The following is a 27,074-nucleotide window of genomic DNA, read 5'->3' on the forward strand; positions in this document are numbered from 1 at the left end:
ACACCACAGCTCACAGCAATGCCGTATCCTTAACCCACTGAGCAAGGCCAGGGATCAAACCTGAAATCCCACTGAGCCACAACGGGAACTCCAATCTTCCAGCATTCCTAAAGAAGTCCTGGAAACTATGACAGATATTTACTTCTTATATGGCCTGGACAATTTAGAGCTGGACTTCTTTCCTTCATACAGTCCAGGCAGGGAATGCAATGATGCATTCCTCCAAATTGATCATTATATTGTCTGGTAGGGTGTTGACCCTTAACCAATTTAAGACTCTAGAAGTTCCCGTCATGGAGCTGTGGTTAACGAATCCGACTAGGGACCATGAGGTTGCGGGTTCGATCCCTGGCCTTGCTCAGTGGGTTAAGGATCCAGCGTTGCTGTGAGCTGTGGTGTAGGTTGAGGATGCGGCTCAGATCCCGCATTGCAGTGGCTCTGGCGTAGGCCAGCAGCTAAAAAAAAAAAAAAAAAAAAAAAAAAAAAAAAAAAAAAAAAAAAAAAAAAAAAAAAAAAAGCGTAGGCATGCCGTGACTAGGTGGGATCTGGCGCAGTGGGGGGGGGGGGGGGGGGGCCGGATGCAGTGGCTCTGGCGTAGGCCAGCAGCTACAGCTCCGATTAGACTTGAGAACCTCCATATGCTGCGGGAGTGGCCCAAGAAATAGCAAAAAGACAAAAAAAAAAAAAAAAAAAAGGAACAGAATTAGATAGACAAATAACTATCTAATCAAAGTAACAAATCCACTGAGCTAGATATTCTCAACTTTCCCAACATCCCTATTCAGACACGACACTATATTTCTATTCCTCTCCCCACAACGACAGACTGCATGGCCTGATAGTGGTCATGCATCTGGGATGAACATTGGAAAGGCCACAGGCAGCAGGGGCCCTGACCTAGAAGTGTCCTAGCACCTTGGGTCAACTATCAAGGTGGTTCAAAGTGAACAACTCTCAGGTCAGAGGCAAATCAGGAAGAATAGAAATGCACTGTTCCTGTTCTGAGGACTGGTAGTCCTCCTCTGCAGCTCCTGGATGAATCTGTGCTTAGAGGTCCCTGAGAAGGCCTGAGCCATAGGAAATTTGACTCCCAAACAAAACCCAGTGAGTATGAGGAAAACAAATCCCTCACTCGTCAGCCCCTGTGTTAGTAAAACAAAATCAAAACAGGACTAATTAGGTGCGGGGCAGGCACAAGGGAGAAAGAAAGCTCTTTTAGACTGCATGGGATTTATCCAAGGGGGCTTTTACTGCTTTATTTCTGTCAGCAGATGCCCTAGTCTCACCCAACCACTAGCCACTAAGTCCAAAGATCATTTGGGAATAACATTCTCCATTATGCTCTGCATAGGTACAACTCTTATTTTCCTGACTAGATGAAGCATTTTGGTCACACAATCTCTATCTCATTCACTTTCGTGGGCCTCACTGTTCCTAGCCCCATGTTTACACATAGTAGTTCATGGAAGGGACACAATATTAATAGAAGTGTCAAGAAATTTTCAAGATTTGGATACTCTGAGCTTCAGCTGTTAAAGTACAGGGTTTTTTTTTAAGGTCTCAGGAAGTCAGCAATCATAATTAGGCATATTGATAACCCTTAAGAGCATCACAGTGAAAGCGGAGCTTGGAACATTAGAAAGGGCTATTCCTTGAAAATTACTGATATCCAAAAAAATGTGGGGAGTGTCTTCCCTGGGATAGGGAACAACTGGGTCCTTTAAAACATTATTTCTCTTCGGTGTTCCCATCGTGGCTCGGTGGTTAACAAATCTGACTAGTATCCATGAGGACGCAAGTTCAATCCCTGGCCTTGCTTAGTGGGTCAAGGATCTGGCGTTGCCGTGAGCTGCGGTGTAGGCTGAAGACATGGCTTGGATCCTGTGTTACTGTGGCTATGGTGTAGGCCTACAGCTGCAGCTCCGATTGGACCCCTAGCCTGGGAACCTCCATATGTCATATGTGAGGCCCTAAAAGACAACAAACAAAACAATAAAAAAAACCAAAAAACATTACCTCTCTTTTATGTGTTATTAAAGAAATTGATACATAAAGAAATCCTGCTCCTTCAGATGCATCATTAGATTGTTTGGAGGGTGTTGGTAATCATACTTCAACAATTTTCTCCTTCACTGAAGCCATCGGTTTCCAAATGTCAATATTCTGGGAGACAAACTGATTGGCACTTTCTACTCTCAATAAGATTTGTTGTAAGGTTTTGGCAGGGGTGGGGGGAGGGGTCTGTCTGGAATAGAGTTCCACTGGCGAACACTAGCCCATTACGCTTATTTAACAGCTTTCCATTCAAGAAGTCTGATTAAGTTCCAAACAATATTCAAGGAAAAGGTTAAAAACTACAAGAAAGGAGGTCTGAATAAAGCTTTAGCCAAAAAGCACAACAGGAGTTCCCGTCGTGGCGCAGTGGTTAACGAAGCCGACTAGGAACCATGAGGTTGTGGGTTCAGTCCCTGCCCTTGCTCAGTGGGTTAACGATCCGGTGTTGCCCTGAGCTGTGGTGTAGGTTGCAGATGCGGCTCGGATCCCGAGTTGCTGTGGCTCTGGCATAGGCTGGCAGCTACGGCTCCGATTGGACCCCTAGCCTGGGAACCTCCATATGCCGCAGGAGCGGCCCAAAGAAATAGCAAAAAGACAAAAAAAAAAAAAAAAAAAAAAAAAAAGGCACAACAGAAGACTAGCAGACTTTTTTTGAGGTAATAATGGTTTAAAACATTACATAAATTTCACGTGTGCAACATTACATTTTGACTTCTGTATACACTACAGCATGCTCGCCACCAAAAGTTTAGCTTCCATCCATCACCATACAGTTGACCTCTTTTACCCATTTTACCACTTCTCTCCCTGCTTCCCCTCTGGTAACCTCTACTCTGTTCCCTGTGTCTATGTGTTTGTTTTTGTTTGGTCTGATTTGTTCATTTATTTAATCTATTTATTATTTTTAAATATTTCACATGTGAATTCAATCATATATTTGTCTTTCTCCATATAATTTCACTTAGCACAATACTCTCAAGGTCTCCCAGTAACATTTTCCATAGAACCAGAACAACAACAAAAACCCCTATGATTTACATGGAACCACAAAAGACCCATGATAGCCAAAGAAATCCTGAGGAAAAAGATCATAGCTGGAGGTACCCATGGCCTGAATAAGTTATAGTTGTCCTCTGAACAACATGGCTTTGAACTATACCAGTCCTCTTTTATGCAATTTTTTTTCACTAAGTATATATGACAAAACTATACAATCTGCAGTTGGTTGAATCTATGAATATGGAATCACAGATACAGAGGCCAAATTAAAGTTACGTGAGAATTTTCTAGCAAGTGGAGGGTTTCCACTCCTAATTCCTGCATTATTTAAGGGTCAACTGTATTTAATTTATCTGGATAAATTAGGGCTTTCCTCACAGTTAGCATTTATCAAATATTTACAATTATTACAAAACAGTGTGACAAGATTTCTTTGAACTATTTGATAAATAGATATTTGTTTAATATATGACAGCAATGTTTAGAGTTTTGTGCAGAAGGAGGAAACAACTCATGAGATCCATCTCTGCCTGCAAAGAATTTACAATCTTATAAAAGATGAATACAAGTACATGCCTGATGCAACTTGTTTTCAAGTCAGCTGACTGGTTCAAATTTTGGCTCTGCTAATTAGTTGTGGGTATCCTTGGACAAGCCACACTTTTTTTTTCAGAACTCTGCTATCCTTATCCTCAAAATTAGCATAATAATATCTACCTTAAATAAGATAATGTATGAGAAGCATTTAGTATTCTGCCTGAAAAAAATTTTTTTGCCTTTTTTTTTTTTTTTTTTTTTTTTTTTTAAGGGCTGCACCTGTGGCTTATGGAGGTTCCCAGGCTATAGGTCGAATCAGATTTGTAGCCACTAGGCTATGCCACAGCCACAGCTGGTCCAATGCCAGATCCAAGCCATTTCTGTGACCTATACCACAACTCATAGCAACACTAAACACTTGTCGAGGCCCGGGATGGAACCTGTGTCCTCATGGATACTAGTCAGATTCATTTCCACTGAGCCACAACAGGAACTCCTACTCTGTCTGAAATATTGTCATCATCATATATTATGATTATTTATTTCATCCATTGAACAAATCATTAGGGCCTCATTAACTTGGGTTCCTGGATTTTAAAATATGTATATATATACATACATAATTTCTCTTTATAAATTTTATAGTAAAAGATGTCCAACACTCTGAAGTAAAAAGTTACAGAATTTTACCAAGTACATAAAAAGAAGTCCTAAATAAGTAAAAAGGCATACCATTTTCATGGATAAGAAGATTTAATAATGTAGTGACAATAATTCCTCCCTAATTAATCTATTAATTCCACAGTCCCAATAGAGTTTTTCATTGAAATAAACAAAGTGATACCTAAATTTATATGAAAGAATGGTCCAAAAAATACCCAAGTAACTCAAGAAAAAAAAATTGAATGAAGGAGGATTTGCTCACCCAGAAAGCAAGATTGCTATGTAGTCTTGGAGTAATTACAATAGTGCGGAACAGACACAGAGATAGACCAAAGGAATATGATAGAGAGCCTAGAAACAACCAACATGTAATAGGGGAGTTTATATTTATTAGAAGTGGCATAAATCAGAGGGGAAAATGTTAACTAAATACTCTTTGGTCAGCTGATTATCCATCTGAAGAATGATAAATTAGATTCCCACTTCTACAAATTACATTCTGGATGGATTAAGAACATAAATATGTGGGGTTCCCTTCATGGCTCAGCAGTTAATGAACCCAACTAGGATCCAAGAGGATACAGGTTTGATTTCTGGCCTCACTCAGTGGGTTAAGGATCCAGCATTTCCATGAGCTGTGGTGTAGGTCACAGACATGGCTCAGATCCCATGTTGCTGTGGCTGTGGGGTAGGCTAGCAGCTGTGGCTCTGATGGGAACTTCCATATGCCAAGAGTGTGGCCCTAAAAAGCAAAAGCAAAAAAAAAAAGAACATAAATATGAAAAGCAAAATTAGGAACTTTTGAAAAAAAAAGGGAGGATATCTTTTATCATGTTAGGGCTAAGGAAGGGTTTGCTAAATAATAAGCATGAAACATTAATATTGATATGTTTGACCAAGTTAAAATTAACATATTTTTAATGATGAGGCAATAAAAATAAGGTGAAAAGACTAAAGACTAGGAAAATATATTTGTAAAACTACAGTGAAACATTGATAAGTATACAGAATATACAAAGAACTGTAACAAATCAATAATAAAAAAAGCAAACAACTCAGTAGAAAGTAGGCAAAGGATATGAACTGCCAGTTACAAGAGAGAAACCTAAAGGCCTAAGAAACACAAGATAGGAAACCACATTAATTATCACGGAAATGTAAAGCAAAAATGAAATGTCATTTCACTTTCATCATACTGGCCAATTAATAAATCCATAAAATCAACTGCTGGTGGAGGTGTAAACTCATACAACCACTTTGGAAAGCAATTTAGAAACTTTGATTAGAGGTGAAGAAGTGAGAATTGCAATTTAGCAATTCCTACTCTAAAAAAATTCTCATATACTGCTTTATGAGGCATATACAAGGATGGTCCTTGCAGGGATATTTGCAATAGCAAAAGCTGAAAACATCCTGTTTCTCATAGGGAATGGATAATTTGTGGTTTCTTCATGCAATGTAAACTGCAGCAGTTAACAATGGATAAACTTACATATGGGTAAATAAGATAATTGTATCATTTAAAAACATGGGACAGTAGTATAATGAAAACATATACAGTATTTATACATATACATGTTGTAGAAGCTCTCAAAGTATGGTTATTTTAAAAGGTGGGCATGGGGCTTTGACTATGTTAACATTTTATTTATTTAAAGACAGGGAAGCAGGGAAGGAGAGCGGGTAAAGGGAGGCTGGTGGGAGGGAATAAATTCATGTAAAGCAATGTGAATAAAATGTTAGTATATATTTAGTCAGGGTGGTATTACATAGGTCTCTCAGGTTATTTTCCATTTATGTCTTTATGATTTCAGTTTTCATAATTAAATTTTTAAATATTACACCACCACCCCACAAACAAAACAGAACAAAATCCTATCTACACTATGAGTCCATGTCCACTTAGAGATTTCTTAGAATTCTCTTTGCCCCTGAGGACTGCACTCATTTATTCAAATGTGAAGACTTTTTACTGAGGTCATCTACTGTGACTCAGCAATCTTCTCCACCTTCCTCAAGTTCTCTATTTTTCAATGTTCAGAGTCGAATGTTCACCTTTTTTTCCAAATCCTTTCACATAGGGGTAGGGTAGCAGTTTAATCTTGCTACCCCACCTCATTTTCTGAACATTAACCTCTCTTTGGTTTCTATCATGAGATGCATTTTCAATGGATAAGCACAGGATCAGATTTAGTATTTTTGCTTGTGCCCTTTGGTGTTGAAGTTTAAATTCCAAGAAAAGATACAGAAATAAATACACAAAACAACATACTAGGTATGAAAACAGAAGATAGACAGCACCTTTACAATCTCAGCCATTTGCTTTATTACACACAAGTTACACCCACCTTTAAGATAAGTTAACTCAGCAGCAGTACTAATGCTCAGTAAGTCGGCCCCTTGATTCTGACATGAAATATAAGCTTCTTTCCAAGAAAGAGCTGCCTGACTATTAAATTGGTAGCAACCTCCAGTCTGCTCATTCTTTTCCCAATTATCTTCACAGCCATTTTCTGTTGATAAAAAGATACGTTAGTGATCATAAAGTAAAGGCATAATGTATATTACTTAAAATGTTTATAAATACTGCCATTCAATTTGCATGCTCTTAGGACATGCTAAAATTGAGGCCGCCACTGCTCAACTAGACAACCTTTTTTTTTTTTTTAACCTATTTTAAATTTTTACTTATTTATTTTGTCTTTTTTAGGGCCGCACCTGCAGCATATGGAGGTTCCCGGGCTAGGGGGTCAAATCAGAGCTGTAGCTGTTGGCCCACTCCACAGCCACAGCAATGCCAGATCCAAGCCGCTGGCTCACACCATAGCTTACAGAGATGCTGCATCCTTAACCCACTGAGTGAGGTCAGGGATCAAACCTCCATCCTTATGGTTACTAGCTGAATTTGTTTCCGCTGAGCCACAACAGAAACTCTGAGACAACTTTTTGATTCACTAGTTACACAAACTGAAGTCACAGGACAGCAAATGTCTCAGGCTGATTAAAGCTTCCACTCTCCTTTTATCTTCTACTATCCCTTTATCCCCATCAACTGTAATGCTATATGTTTTAGCCCATGCCTACCCTCTGTATAAAAATAAAAGTAACAGCTTCTGAGCTCACTTGAAGATGGTGGCACAATACAGAAGTGGCACAACGCCCGTCACCTGCAGTGAAACCACTGAATGTGCAAGAGTGTGGGCAGACATGCTGCTTAAGTGCACAAGATTTAGGACCCTATTGATACCTTATTTGGGAAACTCAATCCAAGTTTCTCCTTAATATTTGAATAGATGATTTAATATACGACTAATATAACATTACATATGTATTATGTATCTGTATGTACATATGTGTATAAAATGCATGTACACATGTGAATGTTATTTTCTGTAACAAATATCTAAAAAACATGTAGAATTTCAGATGAAGAACTTTTAAGCTCTTTCAGGTACAAGATAGGTCCTGATACAACGGATTCAAAAATAAACTCAGAGCCTCTTACGTGTTCCCTACAGGGAAAAATGAATGTAGGCTATGTCGAGTGTATGCCAGGCATCACTTGGGGTTTTTTCAAAGGGTTTCCCATAACCAGTTAGACTTAAGTAACTTCAAGCTAGAAGGCCCCTTAAAGATCATTTTGTCTAAGGTCTTCATTTCACAGATGGGAACAGAAGATCTAGGGGTGTTTGTGGCAGACCTATAACCACAGCACTGTTTTTAACTCTGATGTTTATCTAAATGGCATTCATTGCCTCTTCAACCACTTTTGTTCGAATGTCCTCAACTGTAACAGAGGTTGTTGTGATATTTGGTAAAAATGAAATAGATGGATTTGCAAGTGCATTTCTTAAAGGTTCCTTATTACCACTAAGGCCACATATTTGTAAATCTCCAAGTGTCCAGCAGGATGGCGGTGTGTTTACTGTAAGATACAATATTCATGGTTTAGAAGTTCTCAGGTTCAAGAAACTCACAACCTTGCTTCTTCTGTAAAAAGGAGGCATGTAAATGCACTGACAATCCCCCATTCCATCCAAAGTAGGCTAAAAGCATGGAGACACATGTCAGTGAAGGCAGCAAGGTGGAATGGGATAAATATGCTGGGGAATGAGGGTCAGAAAACCTGGGATCTCCACGGTCTCTCCACAAATATGGTCTGATTCTGACAGGCTATTCCGTTAATCTAGGTATGCTGCTTCTCACCTGAGAAGCAAGGGTTTTCTCTAGATAACCTCTAAAAGCCCTTTCCTAATCCCTAAAATTTCTGATCCAGAGTATAGAAAGATTTAAATGAAATTGGTGCCTGGTTCGCTAAACCTTGCTTGTTATCAATTACAGCTGAAGTAGATACTGGCTTTTTATTTTTTAATAGGGTCTAAGTGTTGAAAAGCCTGTGTCTCTCCCAGAAAAATACTTCTTGAAGTGTGGTCATCATTAGCATCATCTGGGAACGACTCACTAAACTACAAAATCTGGGGCCCCATTCCAAATCTACCAAATTACAATTTCTGGAGGTGGGCCCCAGAAGTCTGTATTTTACCAAACTCTCCAAGTGATTCTGTTGCACACTGAAGTTTGAGAACCACTGGTTCAATACAATCTCTTAAAATTGCTTAGAATTCTGCATTCTGAAGCTCAGTTTCCCTTGAGGAAAGATCAACAATACTAATACCACTGCCAATGAATAAGGCAGGATAGTATAGTTGTTTGGGGCAAGGACTTTGGAGCCAGATTTCATGAGTTTGAATCTTAGCTCTGAAATGTATTAGCTGCGTGACCTCAAGCAGATAATTTAAATCCACTGTGCCTCACTTTCCTCATCTGTAAAATGAGGATAAATAGTGGTACTTTAAAGAATAATGAGGATTGAATGAGGTAATAAGTGGTTAGAATAGTACTTGACACTGGCAGGGCCCTATAAGTAACAACTATTACTACTTAGGTCTGGAGTGTTTCCCTTCTTATTTAGAATAGATTCTTTCCACTTATTACCCATTAAAAAGTATTTCTTGAGCACCCATCACATATGAGCTCCTATAACCCTCACAGGATTATCAACAAAATATTTCTCATTATGTACCAGATAATGCTGGAACTGCTGCTTTGGTCTTTCTCCTTTTAAAGAACAGTGAATTTTTTTTAGCACACCCTGAAGAGTTTGCTTCAGGTAAGATGCAATTAGAAAAAAAAGAGCTTTGGCCAACAAACAGGTGCACCAGAGGGAACAATGTCAACAACTTTGAGTTAGGGATATCTGCGGTTGTCTGTCTCTTTTGTTCCCTGCTCTTTGCTTCAGGCCATAACATACCTAAGTCTCCACCCACTGAAAAGCAGCTTACTCTCCAGTCCACTATAATCTAGCTTCTTTGACTGCTAGCTTTTTTTTTTTTTTTTTTTGAAACTGCTCTACTGAAGGCCAGCAGCAATTTCCTGACTGCTCCTGCCTGGTCCACATCCTTTTCCTGAGGTATCTATGCTACAGAACACTTCCTCATCCTTTGTCTTCTGTCACAGAAACTTGTCTTGGTTCCCTTCCTGGCCTACTTCTGAAAGTAAGTTCATGGCTACACACAATTTCTCTCTCCTTCCTCAAACATATACTTCTCTAGGATATTTGTTGCCCTTATTTTTGAGTCATCATGGACTCTTCCTTTTCCCTTTTGCCTCGCAGGAATGGTATCCATTTATTTCCACATGTAAAGCTTACCAGCCCAAACATACCTGGTTGTAAGCAGATGCCCCACTTTCCCTCATATTCATAGTTGAAGGTGGTTGCACACCACAGCCCATTGTGATCTCCATCACGCATACACTCGTGATGCCAAGTTCCGTTAACTAAGAATGGAAATTCACAAGGTCTCCCATTGGAATTCCCATCTCTGGTATAGATCTCTGCAGGTTGGGGAGAAAGTAGAGGAAAGATGTTTAAAACTGGATAATCGGCTTTAATTAACTTATTTCTAAAACCGTTAAAGATTATGTTTTCACTAATGAGAATATAGTATCTGGGTAGGCTGCCCAATGGGGAGTTTCGCAGCCTGGATGCTGACTGCCCAAGTCTGGACTTGAATGCTGGCTCCCCAACTAACCAACTGTGTGGCTGTGGGCAAGCTCTCCAACCTCATCAGTCTCAGTTTCTGCATTTGCAAATTAGGATTAATGGTATTTGCCTCATAGGATTGTTCATGAGATTCAATAAAATAATCCACGTAAAGCTTCATGTAGCGTGGTATGATGAAGAGTTAAAGATCCTGGTTTTATCAAGTAAGGATCAACTGACTGAACCAGGAAGAAATTGAAAATATGAACAGACCAATCAATCACAAGTACTGAAATTGAATATGTGATTAAAAAACTTCCAAAAAACCAAAGTCCAGGACCAGATGGCTACACAAGTGAATTCTGCTAAACATCCAGAGAAGAGTTAACACCCATTCTTCTGAAACTCGTTCAAAAAATAGCAGAGGAAGGAGAAAAAATAAAAGGAGTTCCCGTTGTGGCTTAGCTATTAATGAACACAGCTAGCATTCATGAGGACATGGGTTCAATCCCTGGCCTTTCTCAGTGGGTTAAGGATCTGGCATTGCCATGAGCTGTGGTGTAGACTGCAGATGTGGCTTGGATCCCGCATTGCTGTGGCTACAGCTCCAATTCAACCCCTAGCCTGCGAGCTTCCATATTCCGTGGGTGTGGCCCTAAAAAGACAAAAAGGCAAAAAAGAAAAAAAATATAGCAGAGGAAGGAACACTCCCAAACTCATTCTATGAGGCCACCATCACCCTGAGACCAAAACCAAAGATACCACAAAAAAAGAAAATTACAGACCAATAGCACTGATAAACATAGATGCAATAATCCTCAACAAAATACTAGCAAACCTAATCCAAGTATATATCAAAAGGATCATACACCATGATCAAGTAGGATTTATCTCAGGGATGCAATGATTCTTTGATATCTGCAAATCTATCAATGTGATACACACATTAACAAACTGAAGAATAAAAATCATATGATCATCTCAATAGATGCAGAAAAGGCTTTCAACAAAATCCAATACCCATTTCTGAAAAAAACTCTCTAGAGAGTGGGGTTAGAGGGAATCTACCTCAACATAATAAAAAAACATATTATATGAAAAACCCATAGCTAACATTCTCAATGGTGAAAAACTGAAAATATTCCCACTAAGATCAGGAACAAGACTAGGATGTCTACTTTCACCACTATTATTCAACATAGTTTTGGAAGTTCTAGCCACAGCAATCAGAGAAGAAAAAGAAATAAAAGGAACCCAAACTGGAAAAGAAGTAATACTACCACTGTTTGCAGATGATATGATACTACACTTAGATAATCCTAACACCAGAAACAGTTAGAACTCATCAATGAATCTGGCAAAGTTGCAGGCTATGAAATTAATACACAGAAATCAATTGCATTTCTTTACACTAATAATGAAAGAGCAGAAAGAGAAATCAGAGAAACCATTCCATTTACAGTCACATCAAAACAAGTAAAATACCTAGGAATAAACCAACCAAAAGAGACAAATGAACTATGCTCTGAAAACTATAAAACATTGATGAAAGAAATCAAAGACAACACAAACAGACATATATGCTCTTGGATTGGAAGAATCAATGTTGTCAAAATGACAATACTGCCAAGGCAATCTACAGATTCAGTGCAATCCCTATCAAATCACCAAAAACATTTTTCACAGAACTAGAACAGAATGTTTTAAAATTTTTATGAAAACACAAGAGAGCCCGAATAGCCAAAGCAATATTGAAAAAGAAAAATGAAAATGGAGGAATAAGCTTCCTGACTTTAGATAATACTACAAAGCAACAGTCACCAAAACAATATAGCACTGGCACAAAAACAGAAATATAGACCAGTGAAACAGGATAGAAACCCCAGATATAAACCCAAGTACCTATGGGCAACTAATCTATGACAAAGGAGGAGAGAACATACAGTGGAAGAAAGATAGCCTCTTCAATAAATGGTGCTGGGAAACTGAAAAGATACATGTAAAAGAATGAAAGTAGAACACTATCTAAAACTATATACAAAAATAAACTCAAAATGGATTAAAGAGCTAAATATAAGACCAGACACTATAATACTTCTAGAGGAAAACAGGAAGAATGCTCACTCTTTGACATAAATCACAGCAACATCTTGTTTGATCCACCTCCTAGAATAATGACAATAAAGACACAATTAAACCAATGAGACCTAATTAAACTCAAAGAAAACCTTTAAAAAAACAAAAAGACAACCCACAGAATGGAAGAAAATCTTTGCCAATGATGCAACAGGCAAGGGCCTAGTCTCCTGAATATACAAACAACTCATGCAACTCAACAACAACAAAACAAACAACCCAATTGAAAAATGGGCAGAAGACTTAAGACATTTCTCCAAAGAAGACATACAGATGGCCAACAGGCATGTGAAAAAATGTTCAATATCACTAATTATTAGAGAAATGCAAATCAAAACTATAATAAGGTACTATCTCACACTAGCCAGAATGGCCATCATTAACAAGTCAACAAATAACAAATGCTGGAGAGGGTATGGAGAAGGTACCCTCCTCCACTGTTGATGGGAATGTAAACTGGTACAACCACTATGGAGGTACCTCAGAAAACTGAATATACAGCTATCATATGATCCAGCAATTCCACTGCTGGGCATATATCCTAACAAAACTTTCACTGAAAAAAATACATGCACCCCTATGTTCACAGCATGGAAACAACCTAAATGTCCATTGACATATGAATGGATTAAGATGTGGTACATATACACAATGGAATATTATTCAGCCATAAACAAGACAAATGAATGCCATTTGCAGCAACATGGAGGGATCTAGAGACTCTCATACTAAGTGAAGTAAGCCAGAAAGAGAAAGACAAATACCCTACGGTGTCACGTACTTGTGGAATCTAAAAGATGGAATGATGATCCTATCTGAAAGTAACAGACAAACAAAAAACAGAAACAGATTATGGCCAAGAAGAGCAGACTTGGGGTTCCAGGTGGGGGGAAAGAGAGGAGGGAGTGGAATGGATGGGCATTTTGGGGATTTTGAGGATGCAAACTGTTACATTTGGAATGGATGGGCAATGGGATCCTACTGAACAGCACAGGGAAATGTGTGTGATTGGGTCACTTTGTTGTACAACAGAACTTGACGAAATATTGTAAATCAACTATACTTTAATAATAATAAAAAAAGTAAGGATCAATTGAGCACTGTGGGTGGCAGAGGTGCCCTGCTTGAGATTAAACTTAGACTCTGTTTTCTTCAGTAAGAGTAGGCCAGAAAAATTCCTTGGAATCACTGAGGCTGGTGTGGATTTTGAAACCAAATGTGGAGTTAGAGAGATGGACAAATAGCCCTATTGATCACAGACTAGTGATAGAATTGAGGCTGTAGGTTTTGAGCAAGTGGGAGAAAGGGCTGCTGGGTCCCTGAGTGGAATCTTGGAGATGGGCTGGACATGGTAATTCAGGTTATGAAAGAGGAAAAAGCTTCAGCTGGGCAGTCATGGGACTAGTTGCTGTAGTCATAGCCAGCAAGGTAGTAGAGCTAGCTTTTCATTTTAACAATTTTCTGTGGTACATGGAGAAAAACTGAAAAATTATTCCAACCTCGAATATGGTTGGAAATGCTGGAGAAAATGTTAAATATTATGTCAATCACAGCTTTTTTGGAGAGGTGTTTCATGGAACAGCTGTGTAACTATTTCAGTCACCTTTTTTCATATCTTTAACTTGTTTAAAACCATGGTTTTACCAGATCAAATAATGGTTATTAGGTAAAGCACAGTAATCAGATCTTCTCATCCTTTACCAGGCTATTAAGGTCCTTCAAACTGTCTTACAGATGTGCTTAAAGTAGAATTTGATTCCACATTCTTTTTTTTTTTGCTTTTGCTTTTTAGGCCCCACCCTCGGGGCATATGGAGGTTCCCAGGCTAGGAGTTTAATTCGAGCTACAGCTGCCGGCCTATGCCACAGCCACAGCAACACCAGATCTGAGCCGTGACTGTGACCTACACCACAGCTCACGGCAACACTGGATCCTTAACCCACTGAGCAGGCCAGGGATTGAACCTGCAACCTCTTGGTTCCTAGTCACATTAGCTTCTGTTGCGCCACGACAGGAACTCCATGATTCCACATTATTATTCTCAAATGTTCATTTATCTGAAGTATGACACTTAATTTAACAGTTTAGAATGTATTAGGTGGCAGTACAGCAAAAGGAAGAACAATCTAGATGCTTTTATTTGCAATCTTTTAAGGAATATTGGTTTTGTTCTTCTCTGAAATATAAATGGCTTGAACGGTGTACTTTTGTTAAAGAGTAATCTGAACTTATATTTTATAAGGATCCTGCTTACTACCTACATTTTATTTTTAAACATACCAAAACTCCCAATAGCTTGTGACCAATTTCTCTTCCTATATTACAGCACTTAAGAGGAGAGTCCCTGAGCACAACGACTATCACTATCACTTATAGAACCACGGGTTTTTTTTTTTTTTTTTGGTAAAACCTTGTGTTTCTGTAATATGAAGAACTTTTACTACTCTTTACCATCAGCCCACAAGATCAGTAGGGTAAGTCTTACATATGTTTGTGAAATCTCCATTTCTGCAGAGTCATTAAGTGAAATATTCAGTCATTCAGCTGTGACAGGGATGAAGATTGGTTCTCTGATTAAGAGTCCTTGACTTATAAGTACATGTGGCATCAATGGGTACCTTTTTGGAGTTGAAGCTATGTTTCATAGCTCAAAGTTGGGTTTCAATTAAAGAGCTCCCCTATTCACAATATGCTTTGAAGAATGATAAGCATATAACAACCACACAATAGCAGCAGCTAAATTATGCTAAAAATTCACTAAGAGTTTTATTCTCACATGTTCTTTGCTGCTACTGGACCTCTTAAGTCCCATGGGTCTCCCCAGAGAGATTTTCCTGAGAAGAATCTTCTCTGAATGTATGAATTTATGGTGATGGCAGCCTTAAAACAACAGCTTATTCTGCAATAGGCACAAATTGGTGAGATGAGACACTTATGTGGGAAACTAACATTAATTCTCCAGTAATATAAAATAGCTTCAGTTTAAAGAGCTTGGCAGGTTTCTAAGAGTTACGCAGAATTCAGTCATTTCTACAGCCACCCTTCCACTAAAAGTCTATCTTCTCTGCATGATTCACCAAACTTTCCAACTGAGAAGAGAGCTAGTGAGGTCAAGATATCTTAATGATATAAATGCATATCTGGATGCTAGTCAAGAACAATTTATTCATAAAATTTCTCTGAGAGGAACAAGACTCACATAGGATGTGGGTTGGGGAGAGAAGCAACCCAGGATACAATAACAGATAAATGTTCTTATACTGGAAGTAAAAAAAAAAATTAGGATTGCCCGTTGTGGTGCAGAGGAAAGGAATCCGATTAGGAACCATGAGGTTGCGGGTTCGATCCCTGGCATTGCTCAGTGGGTTAAGGATCCAGTGTTGCAGTGAGCTGTGGTGTAGGTCGCAGACATGGCTCGATCTGGCATTGCTATGGCTGTGATGTAGGCCAGCAGCTGTAGCTGCAATTAGACCACTAGCCTGGGAACCTCCATACACCGTGGGTGCGGCCCTAAAAAGACAAAAGCCAAAAAAGAAAGAAAGAAAGAAAGAAAGAAAGAAAGAAAGAAAGGAAGAAAGAAAGAAAGGGAAAGAAAGAAAGAAACTATATTTGGGGAACACAATCCTGGTTTTGAGCCTTAGCTTTGCTGTAACAAGCTGTGTTACTTTGAACTTCATTTTGTTAGACTCAGGTGTTTTATCTTTCTTGTTCTATACAACTTGAAGGAGGGGGCAGGGACCAATATGAGTAGTCTCAGAGAGCAGTCCTAGAGAAAGTCCCTAACTTAAGACAGCAGTCTCCAACCCAAGAACAGGAAGAGACCACCTAAATTTAAAGGACTAAAATTGTCAGGATGTAATATTTGATTAAATTTGAAGAGGAATTTAAGGAAAAGGAAAGCAGGGCAACTCTAGGGTGACTTGTAGATTTCTAACATATGCAACCTGGGTGGTACCAGTCACCTGGAGAGAAACAGAGAAGAGGCAAGTTTGGCCCTGGCCTCTGTGCAAATGAAAACTGGAGGTATGTCATAACAAGTCAGAACCACATGCATCTTTTCTTAGAAATTTCTAATCTGGAAATGTAATGTTCTAAATACTGTATTTGGTAAGGTCAAGAAACACTATATGGGGAGTTCCTGTTGTGGCTCAGCAGTAGCAAACCTGACTAGTATCCAGGAGTTGCGGGTTCTATCCCTGGCCTCATTCAGTGGGTTAAGGATCCCACATTGCTGTGGCTGTGGTGTAGGCCGGCAGTTGCAACTCTGATTTGATCCCTAGCCTGGAAATTACCATAAGCTGCAAGTGCAGCCCTAAAAAGACAAAAAGACAAAAAAAAACAAAAAAAGGAAGAAAGAAAGAAAGGCTGTATGCCTGTGGGCTCTTGCTGGTGGACAATGTTTAGCTCTTTGGGTTGGTACCCTAGGTAGGTTCTTAACTTTTTTGTGCCACTGATCATTTTGGCTGCCGTGTGAAGTACATGAGCCCCCTTCTCAGAAGAATATTATAAATGCATAAAATAAAACACAGGATTACAAAGAAAACTGGTTGTAGTGAAATGAAGGCATTTTAGGGACTGAGGGAATTTATAATTACAACTATATCCTTCAAAAGAATTAGGGACAGGAGACAGAAAGTGTCTGCCAAAAAAATTACCCTTGCTGATACTTGAACAAATATAAGGAAACAAGTCAAATCCAGCTCAAATGGCAACTGTTTGGTTCCATTTTTCTCTTAGCTGCCAAGTTAGAGAGAGACTTTTATAGTACAAAATTTAAGCTTGCCATTAAGTGGTACCCAGAAAGCAAATTGTTTTTTAAGGTTAGGAGGAAGGTGGCTCACAGAAACAGACTTGTTCAACTACTCAAGGGTCAAGGACTGAAGAAAACAAGAAACAAAAACCCATCTCTGATTCACCAATATTTTCCCATAACAGCAGAACAAGACATCTCAGAAGCTTCTGTATCTTCACTAGGAAACAGAAAGAAGGCCCCCGGAGAAAAACTTGCACAGATAACAAGAAGGATGGGAGGCCAAATTCAGCTTAAGAAAATAGGAAAAGCTCTGCAATGCTATGTAAATTTACAAAGAAGAACACATATGAGGTAATAGTTAAGACTTAGATAAGTAACTACACGCCCCCCCAACATTTGGTATAATTTGGAGGAACATAATGAAATAAGATTTGTTTGGGTGACAGCTGATTACATTTAGAGATCTAAAAAAATAAATCTCTTTCTTTTTAAACTCAGAAATGTGTTAAACTGACTCTCTAGACTCAGAACAAAATTCATGATCAGCTCCCCCAAAGGCAACACAGACAGTTCCTGAATTAGGAAGGTTTGACTTAATGATTTCTTGACTTTACAATGGTGTGAAAGCAATACTCATTCAATGCAAACTGTATGTTGACTTTTGATCTTTTCCAGGGCTAGCGATAGATGGTATAATCCTCTCTCATGATGCTGGGGAGCAGCAGACACAGCTCTGAATCGGCCACATGATCACAAGGGCAAACAACCCACAGACTTTTACAAGCATCCTGTACCCATCGACTGTTCTGTTTTTTACTTTCAGTACAGTATTCAATTACCTGTGATATCCAATACTTTACTATAAAATAGGCTTTGTGTTAGATGATTCTTCCCAATTGTAGGCTGATGTTAAGTGTTCTGAGCACATTTAAGATAGGGTAGGCTCAGCCATGATGTTTGCTATAGGTGTATTAAATACATTTTCAACTTATGATGGGTTTATCAGCACATAACCCCATTGTAAGTTCAGGAAGATCTGTAATCATATACTTATTTTTGGAAGCAAGTGAGGAAAAAAATCCACTCTTAAAATGCTGAATCATAAATACAAATATCAAGGTGTGATAACCACACCAAAATAAAATAAAAAACAGACTCACAGACACAGAGAACAGACTTGTAGTCACCAAGAGTGGGAGGAAGAAGTGTGATGGATGGGGAGTTTGGGGTTGGTAGATGCAAACTACTGCATTTAGAATGGAGAGGCAATGAGGTCCTACACACACACAGGGAACAACTATATCCAGTCTTTTGGGATAGAACATAATGGAAGATAGTATGAGAAAAAGAATGTATATGACTGGGTCACTATGCTGTGCAACACAAATGGTCACAACACTGTAAATCAACTATACTCTAATGAAAATAGAATAAAATTAAAAAAATAGGAGTTCCCGTCGTGGCGCAGTGGTTAACGAATCCGACTAGGAACCATGAGGTTGCGGGTTCGGTCCCTGCCCTTGCTCAGTGGGTTAACGATCCGGCATTGCCGTGAGCTGTGGTGTAGGTTGCAGACGCGGCTCGGATCCCGCGTTGCTGTGGCTCTGGCGTAGGCCGGTGGCTACAGCTCAGATTCAACCCTTAGCCTGGGAATCTCCATATGCCGCAGGAGAGGCCCAAGAAATAGCAACAACAACAACAACAACAAAAGACAAAAAAAAAGACAAAAGACAAAAAAAAAAAAAAAATTAAAAAATAAAGCCATACAATACTCTTGAAGTTTTTCCATTACATCCAAATCTGCAGACAAGAAAAAATACATTTCCTTTCTTTATCTTTTTTTTTAGAGTAGGTTCAACTTTACTAGATCATTTGACTTTTATTCTGTTAAAGGATTTCCTGTTACTCTAACATATACTTTCCTTGGAATTCAGGATAATCATAGGAGGTACATCAGGCATCAGAGATCTTTCAAATCTCAGGCTACCACAGAATGGTTGTTGGACCTTTGATGAGGCACCCGACCTCTCCTAGCCTTGCCTTCGAAAGGGGGCAATTAGCACTGACCTCACAGAAGTAGCTCAACGTTACTGCACAGTGGCTGGAACTGGGTGCTAATTCACTGCCCTCACCAGTGTATGACTTGCCTATGGTCAGCAGTACATGGTCAATGCCACTTTCGCCACACATAGAATGAGTAAGTCTAAGTCCCTCTCCAAAACTCACCATGGTAGGGCTGGGCACAGAGGCTTTCCTCTGAGCCTCCTTTCTTCCAGACGTCAGATGAATTGGTACTTGCTATGGCGTGTCCACCCTTCAGAGCCAACCTGTACTGGGCAGCTCCATACAGAGAGTGGTCCTCACATTTCCACCACAGCATGGCATCGGAGTCACAGCTGAACATTCTTAAGGAATCCGTGGGTTTGGTTATGTCTAGGCCAAGGCACTTCTGGGATTGCAAATGAAAGAGTCGATGCTGAGATACCCACTTCCAAAACATGTCCTTGGTTTTGTCACAGTCCTTTGCCACTATCCAGTCGTTCAGTGGTGTGATGCACTTGCCTGTGTTTTCATTGACGATGGTGAATGAATCCTTATCTGAAACAAGACAGGCAGAAGACATTTCAGGGTTCTGAATTATATGGTCGATGTGCCCTGGCCTCTGCTTGCTAAGGAGAATCTGAGCATCACTGGACTTTTCCCACCCTCCAAACTGTATAAACGGTAATGTCCTACACAAGGTCGGAAGACAGCTGTAAGTCAGAGAGGCAATTCAGTGTGGGGTAAGAGCATGGGCTCTGCCTGGGTTTAGAGTCTGTGTGGCTTGTCAGTCATGTGATCAAGGCATCATTTACCTGCTGTGCTCTAGCTTCCTCTTTCGTAAAACAGTACTTCACAGGGTAGATGTGGGGATAAAATGAGCGCATATATGCAAAGCACTTAGAATAGTATGTATATTTGTGACTGCCACTTAATGAAATATTTGCCCCCCCTCATTTAATGAGATGAAAATTCTCCTTAGTTTTTATCTTCTTTAGATAGGTGGTCTGTGGTTTATGAAAAATATTCTAAGCCAATAGTCCTGTCTTGCTTAAACTTTGGCTACTACAGCAGGGTAAGTTATTATATGGCATTAATGTGTCTGAAAGGAGATGAGGTAGAAGTAAAATAGTGGGGTAAAGGGATGAGAGGAAATGGAGGTCTGGGTTCTGAGGATTGGGGGGACCTGTAGCCAGCTCCACTGTCATACTTCCAAAAAAGGTGACAGGAACCCCCTCTCAGGGAAGGGCTGTGGAGAATGACAGTCTGGATCACCTAAGGAGGCCAAGGCTGAGCTCCAGGAATCACCTATGTCATGGGAGTCAAGATTTGACAGCTTTGGAGTTCCCATTGTGGATCAGTGGAAACGAATCCAACTGGTATACATGAGGATGTGGGTTTGATCCCTGGCCAGGCTCAGTGGGTTAAGGATCCGGCGCTGCCGTGAGCTATGGTGAAGGTCGCAGACTCAGCTCAGATCTGGTGTTGCTGTGGCTGTGGTGTAGGTCAGCAACTGTACCTCTGATTCAGTCCCTAGCCTGGGAACTTCCATGTGCTGCAAGTGTGGCCCTAAAAAGCAAAAAACAAAACAAAACAAAACCAATAGGTTTGGACATGTGGAAATTCAGAAGTCACCAGTGTGAGATGACGGCAAAGGGAGGGATCTCCCTGAACGCTCCCCTGGCAGTTGTGCATGAGCAGGGAAGACCTCAGTAAAGACAGAAACTGAAGTTCTGTTAACCTGGTAGAATGGGACCTCGGAAGAAAATTTAATTCAATTTTATGAACATAAGGTAATGCACTGTTCCTTGTGTACCCGAGTTTGTGGAGCAAGATTCATGTCTGTTACAGCAAACTACAATTGAACAATTTGCTTAGTGCTTTCACAAAGAAACATATATTGAAGGTATAGCACAGAATTTCATATTGATTAGAGTAAAGCTGAAATAGTCTAGACAAACATAAGCAGTTTTGTTAATGAACCAAAGAGTTCAGCAGAAGGAACTGTAAAATTTTAGTTCCCAAAAGGCACTTTCATTTTGATGCTGGCTTCGCTTTCAGTAGTTTTACTGACACTAAATAATCTTTTCTAATAATAATTCACAAGCTTGTGGAGTTAAAAAAATCTCATACGAAGGACTTAAGGGGAAATTTCACTATGCAAATAATAACTATAAAATCAAGTTCAATTCCAGCTTGAACTTTGGACGGAATTTTTTTTTTTCAACATAGTAGTAGCAGCACCAAGAGAAACAAGAACAAAATCCTTTAAAATGTTATGTCTGCTTTCAAATCTATTTTAAAATCCTGCCTAGGGTTGCAGTTAGAACTGTTTGGATGGCAGTTTCCATCCCTCACTCTTCTTTGACATCACTCTGCCATTCTCTATTTTATAAACACAGTTTGGGGAGATGTTAACGAAAAAGGAAAATGTACTATCTTAGATGATTATCCCTCTCATTTTCTCTAATGTCCTTCTCCTACATATCCAATAGCCACTCAGACCGTGATGTACTCCCTCCCACCTCTCTTGTGTTCCAAAGTATCAGGAATTACTGCAGAAGAAAAGAAGTCTGCTTCTTCAGGAGAGTGGGCAGCAGTTACTCCTGCTGAAACCTTCCTCCCTCCTGCCCTATAATCTCCCTGCTCTCTTTCCTGGGCACTTTGCTCTGAGCCCTTTGACCCTAAGTGGGTAAACTAGGCAAGCAGCAGCCTTGCCTACATTTGCAGTTTGGAGCTCAAGATTTTCTGAACTGCCTTTGCAGAATCCAATGGATTAGCTATAGCTCTTAGAATCATGAAAAGAGCATTGGAATAAGGAATCAGAGGTCTGAGATTGAAGACCTACTTTGGCCAATTAGCTGGGAGACCTCAGCGAAGTCTGTCTCCCCAGACTTCTAATTTCCAAATGTAAGATAAAAGCAGTAAAGTATAAGATATCTAAGTCACTTCCACTGCTAACATCCTATACTTCCACTAGTTCCCAGGTTTCCTAGCCTTGCAGGCTTTACAGGTCTATGCTAAGTTCACTGCATATTGTTCTTGAACAAGATGGCCACAACTTTATTTTGCCATGCTAGCAGTATTTTGAATCATGTTTGGGTGTGTGCACTCAGGTGACAGTTCCGCCTTATAAATACACCTTGAAAGAGAAAAAAATTTACCTTTCCCATTTACTGTATGTTTAACTTTTAGGACACCCATGGCCTAAACAAGCTTGTAGGATTGTGAAGGACTACAGGAGAGGTGTGGAATAGTTGTGGTGAAGAGGAGTTGCTGAGCTTCTTACCTAACTGCAAACATCTATGATTGTAGATACTTGCCTCACCCTAAATCTTTTAACCAGGTCTGTAATATCAATGCTTGACACCTATGGTGGTCACCTAGCAGATATTAATTATTGATATGATTTGAGGAAACATATGAGCCTTCATGCATAATGTATGTGTAAGCAGTCACACATAATACATAACCTAGGGAGGGTCTTATGGTCTCATGACATTTCCCAATATTTTCTTTATCCTTAAGAAGAAGCTGTTTGGTCTGCTCTAGTCTTGCTATCCTGCCAGGAATAAAGGTTGAAGAGGGGAAGAAGGACTGAGGAAGTATGAAAATAATTTCTTATTTAGAAAATTTGTTCAATAAGGGTATCTAAAATATTTCAGAACTGTATTATACTTTGAAAAGGTGATTGCAGAGCAATTTATAAAACAGATTCTTTATTGATAGCCATTTTCATCTTATCCACTTTACAACCTTATACTAGTCTTAAATGTAATTTTAATGTTTACCTCCAAATACAATATTTGTCTAAAAGGCAGAGGTTGATGAAAAAAAGCCTCATCATCCCTAGCAGCACTAAAATATATATATTTTTTCATTTTATATAAACATTCTACTGGTGTTTGGGAGGAAATTGCTACATAGCATTATCTAAATTGAAAAAGAATTTTTAGAACATCACAGGAAAATGATGCCTTATTGTCTGATTGTTAAGTAACTCTTGCACTACAAGCCCTTAAACCAAAGAGCTCTGCACATTCCAAAGAGCAGCTGGATGTCAACATTTTGGAACTATAATCAAATGGAGAGAAGATGGCTTGGGAAGGCAAAAAGGGTGAAGATTCCAGCTTTTTTAGCTTCAGGGGAACTTCCACAGCCCATATTGTTGAGCATTTTGTGGAGTTACTACCATGTGTGCAGTGGGTACAGTAGGAGAGAATCAGAAGTCTGGATGTGCCTGTTCAAAAACAGGTCCTAAAGTGAAAGTTGGGCCCACTGGTGGCAGGGTACTAGGAAAGTCATGGGGTTCAGGTTGGGTGGTGTGGGCTGGTGAGAACCTCAGGAATCCCTGAAGAATTAGGTTACTTCAAGCTGTTTGGTCTCCAAGGAGGCAAAAAGGAAACTAAGCAATTGGCATTTCCCCAAGGACACAGAGATGCTCCTCCAACATCTGAGCAACAGAGACCACCTGTGTAAACCTAGCAGCATACAGCTGATGAAGTGCATACTATCACCAGCATCATGAAGCTGATACATTGCCAAACAAGCTACTCAAATGGCTGGGGTTTCAAAATTCCAGTGCTTCCCTTAATATGGACACAAGTCTAGTCTGAGGATGAGGGTGAGCTGACCAGAGCAGCTGCTCAGGGTGAGGAAGGATGTAGGAAAACAGCTACCTGAGAGGACCTAGTATAGGAACAATGGCGTTAAACTGGTGCTCTTTGCTTTGGGTTGATGAGAAAGGCCAAGGATTTACAGAGATTGCCAAAAGTAAGGAAATCTTGAGTTCTACGGGAGAGACAAAACAGATAAGACTAAAGCGAATGTAGATGGAAATAAGAGTTTAGTGGCTGAAAGGTTAGTGTATTTTGACAATAGTGACTGCAGTGAAAATTTTCTCCCTGGTTTATCAGGCAGGCAGAAGAGAATTCTCACAGCAATAAAGGCCACTAGTTTCCAACATGGAGGATCAAAGAACGAAGAAGTGTCAATCAGAACAGGGTCAGCTGAGAAGTTCTTGGTGTAGATGAGTGATGCCACTCATACTCCCCATAAAGTGTAAATCAGACAGTAACTTACTTTAGCTGCAAAGAAAGTGCCACAAGCAAAGGGAGGTTTTTCAAAAACTCCCTAGACTACCTTTTACTTCCTCATTCAGACAAGATGACAGAAGTGGTAGGTGGAGACGGCTCACTGATTGCTCATTAAGCTGCCAGGATAAGAAACAAAGTCCTCAGCACACCTTTTGCCAAGGCAAAAAGAGAAAGTAAAAGCAAATTTCAGGTGCTGCCAAGGGGGGTGGTGGGGCAGGCACCACCCAGAGCATCAGTGTCTGGTTTTGGTCCTGCTTCTCAAGTGAGAGGCAGGAAGTCTCCCAACAGGGAACTCGAGCTCCACTGCGGGACCTTCGCCCTCTTGGGGTCGTTTGGAGCCTATAAGACAATTAGAAGAAAGGGCTCTGCCTGAGGCATTGGGGGAGGGCATCATAACAGTCACGGCCATGGTCACTGTAGGAGACATGGCTTTTTGACGTGCACCACAGGCACAGTGAAGTCAGGGAATCTTTAGTTATTCTTGAAGCTGTGGCAGAAAGTTCCTCTTGACAGTAAGGGCCAAGGTGACCAAGGAGCGAAGGAGGGGCGAGATGGCCTGGATGAGGCGTGGGGAGTTGGGGGAGAGGTGTTGAAGAACCCTATACTCCAGGGAAGTGTGATTCTAGAGGAGACAGGACGAAGAAGGACTCCAGGACTTGTCCAGAAAAGAGTCTGGTTGCCTTCCCTCTGGCGGACTCCTCGCCTCAACACTGGAAGCGCCCTGCCCTCCCAACGCCCCTCTCGCCCTCCTCCCGGAACCCCGAGGGCAATGGAGCGCCTTCTTCTCAGACCACTCTTCAGCTCACTTGTCCCATTCCAGACCCCAGAGCAAAGCAAAGGTGACATGACCCCAGAACGCAGCCCTAACCCGAACCGAGGAAAGTCGGCCGACGTGACAGCGTCGAGGCCCCTAGCGGGCCGGAGGGCGGACGCGCCCGCGGTTACCTGCGTGGCCAGACGGCTCACCCAACGCGAAGCAGGCGAGTAGCAGCACGAGCAGCTCCGCCACACGGCGAGGGGTCGCCCTGCGAGTCGCCATCCAGAGCAGGTCCAAGCGGTTCAGTCGGCTCCCCGGGGGCACACCGCACCTGCCCCTCCTGGTGCACCCAGTCAGCCCCACCGGTTCACTCGCCCCAGGCCTCCCAGGGCGCCCCGGCCCCGCCCCTGCCGCCTTCGGCCAATCAGATCAGCACGTCCTTGGTTCCCCCGGGCAGGGCTGGGCAGGGCGGAGCTGGGGTGGGAGCGCAGGCAGGATGTGTAGCGGGAAGACAACCAGCAAAGAACTCTGCGCACCTGCGCTGGGCAGCGCCCCCCAGCCCCAGCTCCCCCCGCGCCCCGCGTCCCCGGGAGGCGGGCTGTGAGCGCGAAATCAGAGAGCAGAGCGGTGCTCAGACTACCTGGTCTAGGGTTCGTGGGCCCAGCCGCTTGTTCAGTAAAGCTGAGGAGACGCAGCACTCTGGGACATGGCACTGTCCTGGTGGATGGTCAGTTAGGACAGTTAGTCTCTGCGTAAAGCACCTCAGTCTGGGATAACTTCTTTTGCACCGCTGGCCTTGCCACATCCCTGGTACCTCAGAGAGGGAAACGTGCACCCGTCCTGTGGCGGCTGTGGTCGAGCCAAAGAATTCAGTCGTCCTTGGCAACGTCTTGCATATTTTGATAGTGCAAACACAGGTGAGGTAATGGCGCAATGATTGACCCAAAGTTGTTAAAAGAATTAAAAGCAAGAGCTACTCCAGTGACCCAATAATACGTCCAAGGATGACTTAGACTTTATAACCATTTGGTCTTGCAAGTAAGCTCTTTTCTTAATAAAACAATAAAATAATAAAAATAATCAGTAGAAATGTAGAAGTCTGCATCCTAAACTGGCAGTTGTGAGAGCAGAATTTATCCTCACCCTGTGGGAACTGCTATCATTATAAATAGAGTGATCTAAGTTACCTGGATATGAATGTCCTATATTTTTAAACCCGTGCTTATTGAGCACATGGTATGCCTGGGATGGCCTCCATCCCTTTGCCCCAGGGTGAATGCTTCCAGGAGGTGGTGACATCAAGTTTACCTTTTCTAATTCCAACCAGCAATTCTTCACTGATGGCTCCCAAATCTCCCTTGGCTCTGTTCTCTCACCAGGCCCCTGTCTTCCGGATCAGTGTGTATATTGAATACTTGCCAGCACAGGACCTGAGCACCTCCCAAGATAAGGTAAAAGGACAAGACTCTTCCCTTTTCCAGCTTACTGAGGCACACAGTAACTCAGGGACGAATGAATGGGGAGACTTCACAAAGCTTCAAGGCAGACAGCACCTCAACTGAGCCTTGAATAACGGGTAATGGGCAGTCATCTGACCAGGCATAGCAGGTGGGAGGAAAATAGTGACAGAACAGAAGCAATAAAAGGCAAAGCAGTGTCAGGAGACAGTCAAGAGTCCAGCATGGCTGTCCTGCAAAGTGTGTGTGTGTTGAAAGGAGCTGTGATGGAGGCCTAAGTGGAAATGACAGCAGAAAGGTGAGTTGGGACTATTTTTCGAAGTGCCTTTGAATATGATGTTAAAGACATTGACTTGATTCTCCAGGGAATGGGCAGTGGAAAGTTCTGGGTGAGACAATCTGCTATAGCTCTGATTCCCTCCACACCTGTGGCTGCTTGTCCTTCTGATTCTTGCCCAGCTTGGAGCTCCTTGAGAGCAGTGGTCTTCTTCATTAATACTGAGCACCAGGCCTGTCCCACAGTGAGCTTTCAAAAAAT

The 27,074-nt window shown here is 41.0% G+C and overlaps 1 protein-coding gene across 1 annotated transcript in view; it reads right to left on the reverse strand.

The window, feature by feature from the left end:
• Positions 1 to 25,361, reverse strand: part of LY75 (lymphocyte antigen 75) — a 105,905-nt gene extending 80,544 nt beyond the window's left edge. The window contains 4 exon segments of the mRNA NM_001184946.1: positions 6,603 to 6,767; positions 9,979 to 10,149; positions 19,413 to 19,784; positions 25,268 to 25,361. Of these exon segments, the coding sequence (NP_001171875.1) occupies positions 6,603 to 6,767; positions 9,979 to 10,149; positions 19,413 to 19,784; positions 25,268 to 25,361 (802 nt within the window).

The sequence above is a fragment of the Sus scrofa genome, chromosome 15 (assembly GCF_000003025.6).
Source record: "Sus scrofa isolate TJ Tabasco breed Duroc chromosome 15, Sscrofa11.1, whole genome shotgun sequence".
NCBI lineage: Eukaryota > Metazoa > Chordata > Mammalia > Artiodactyla > Suidae > Sus > Sus scrofa.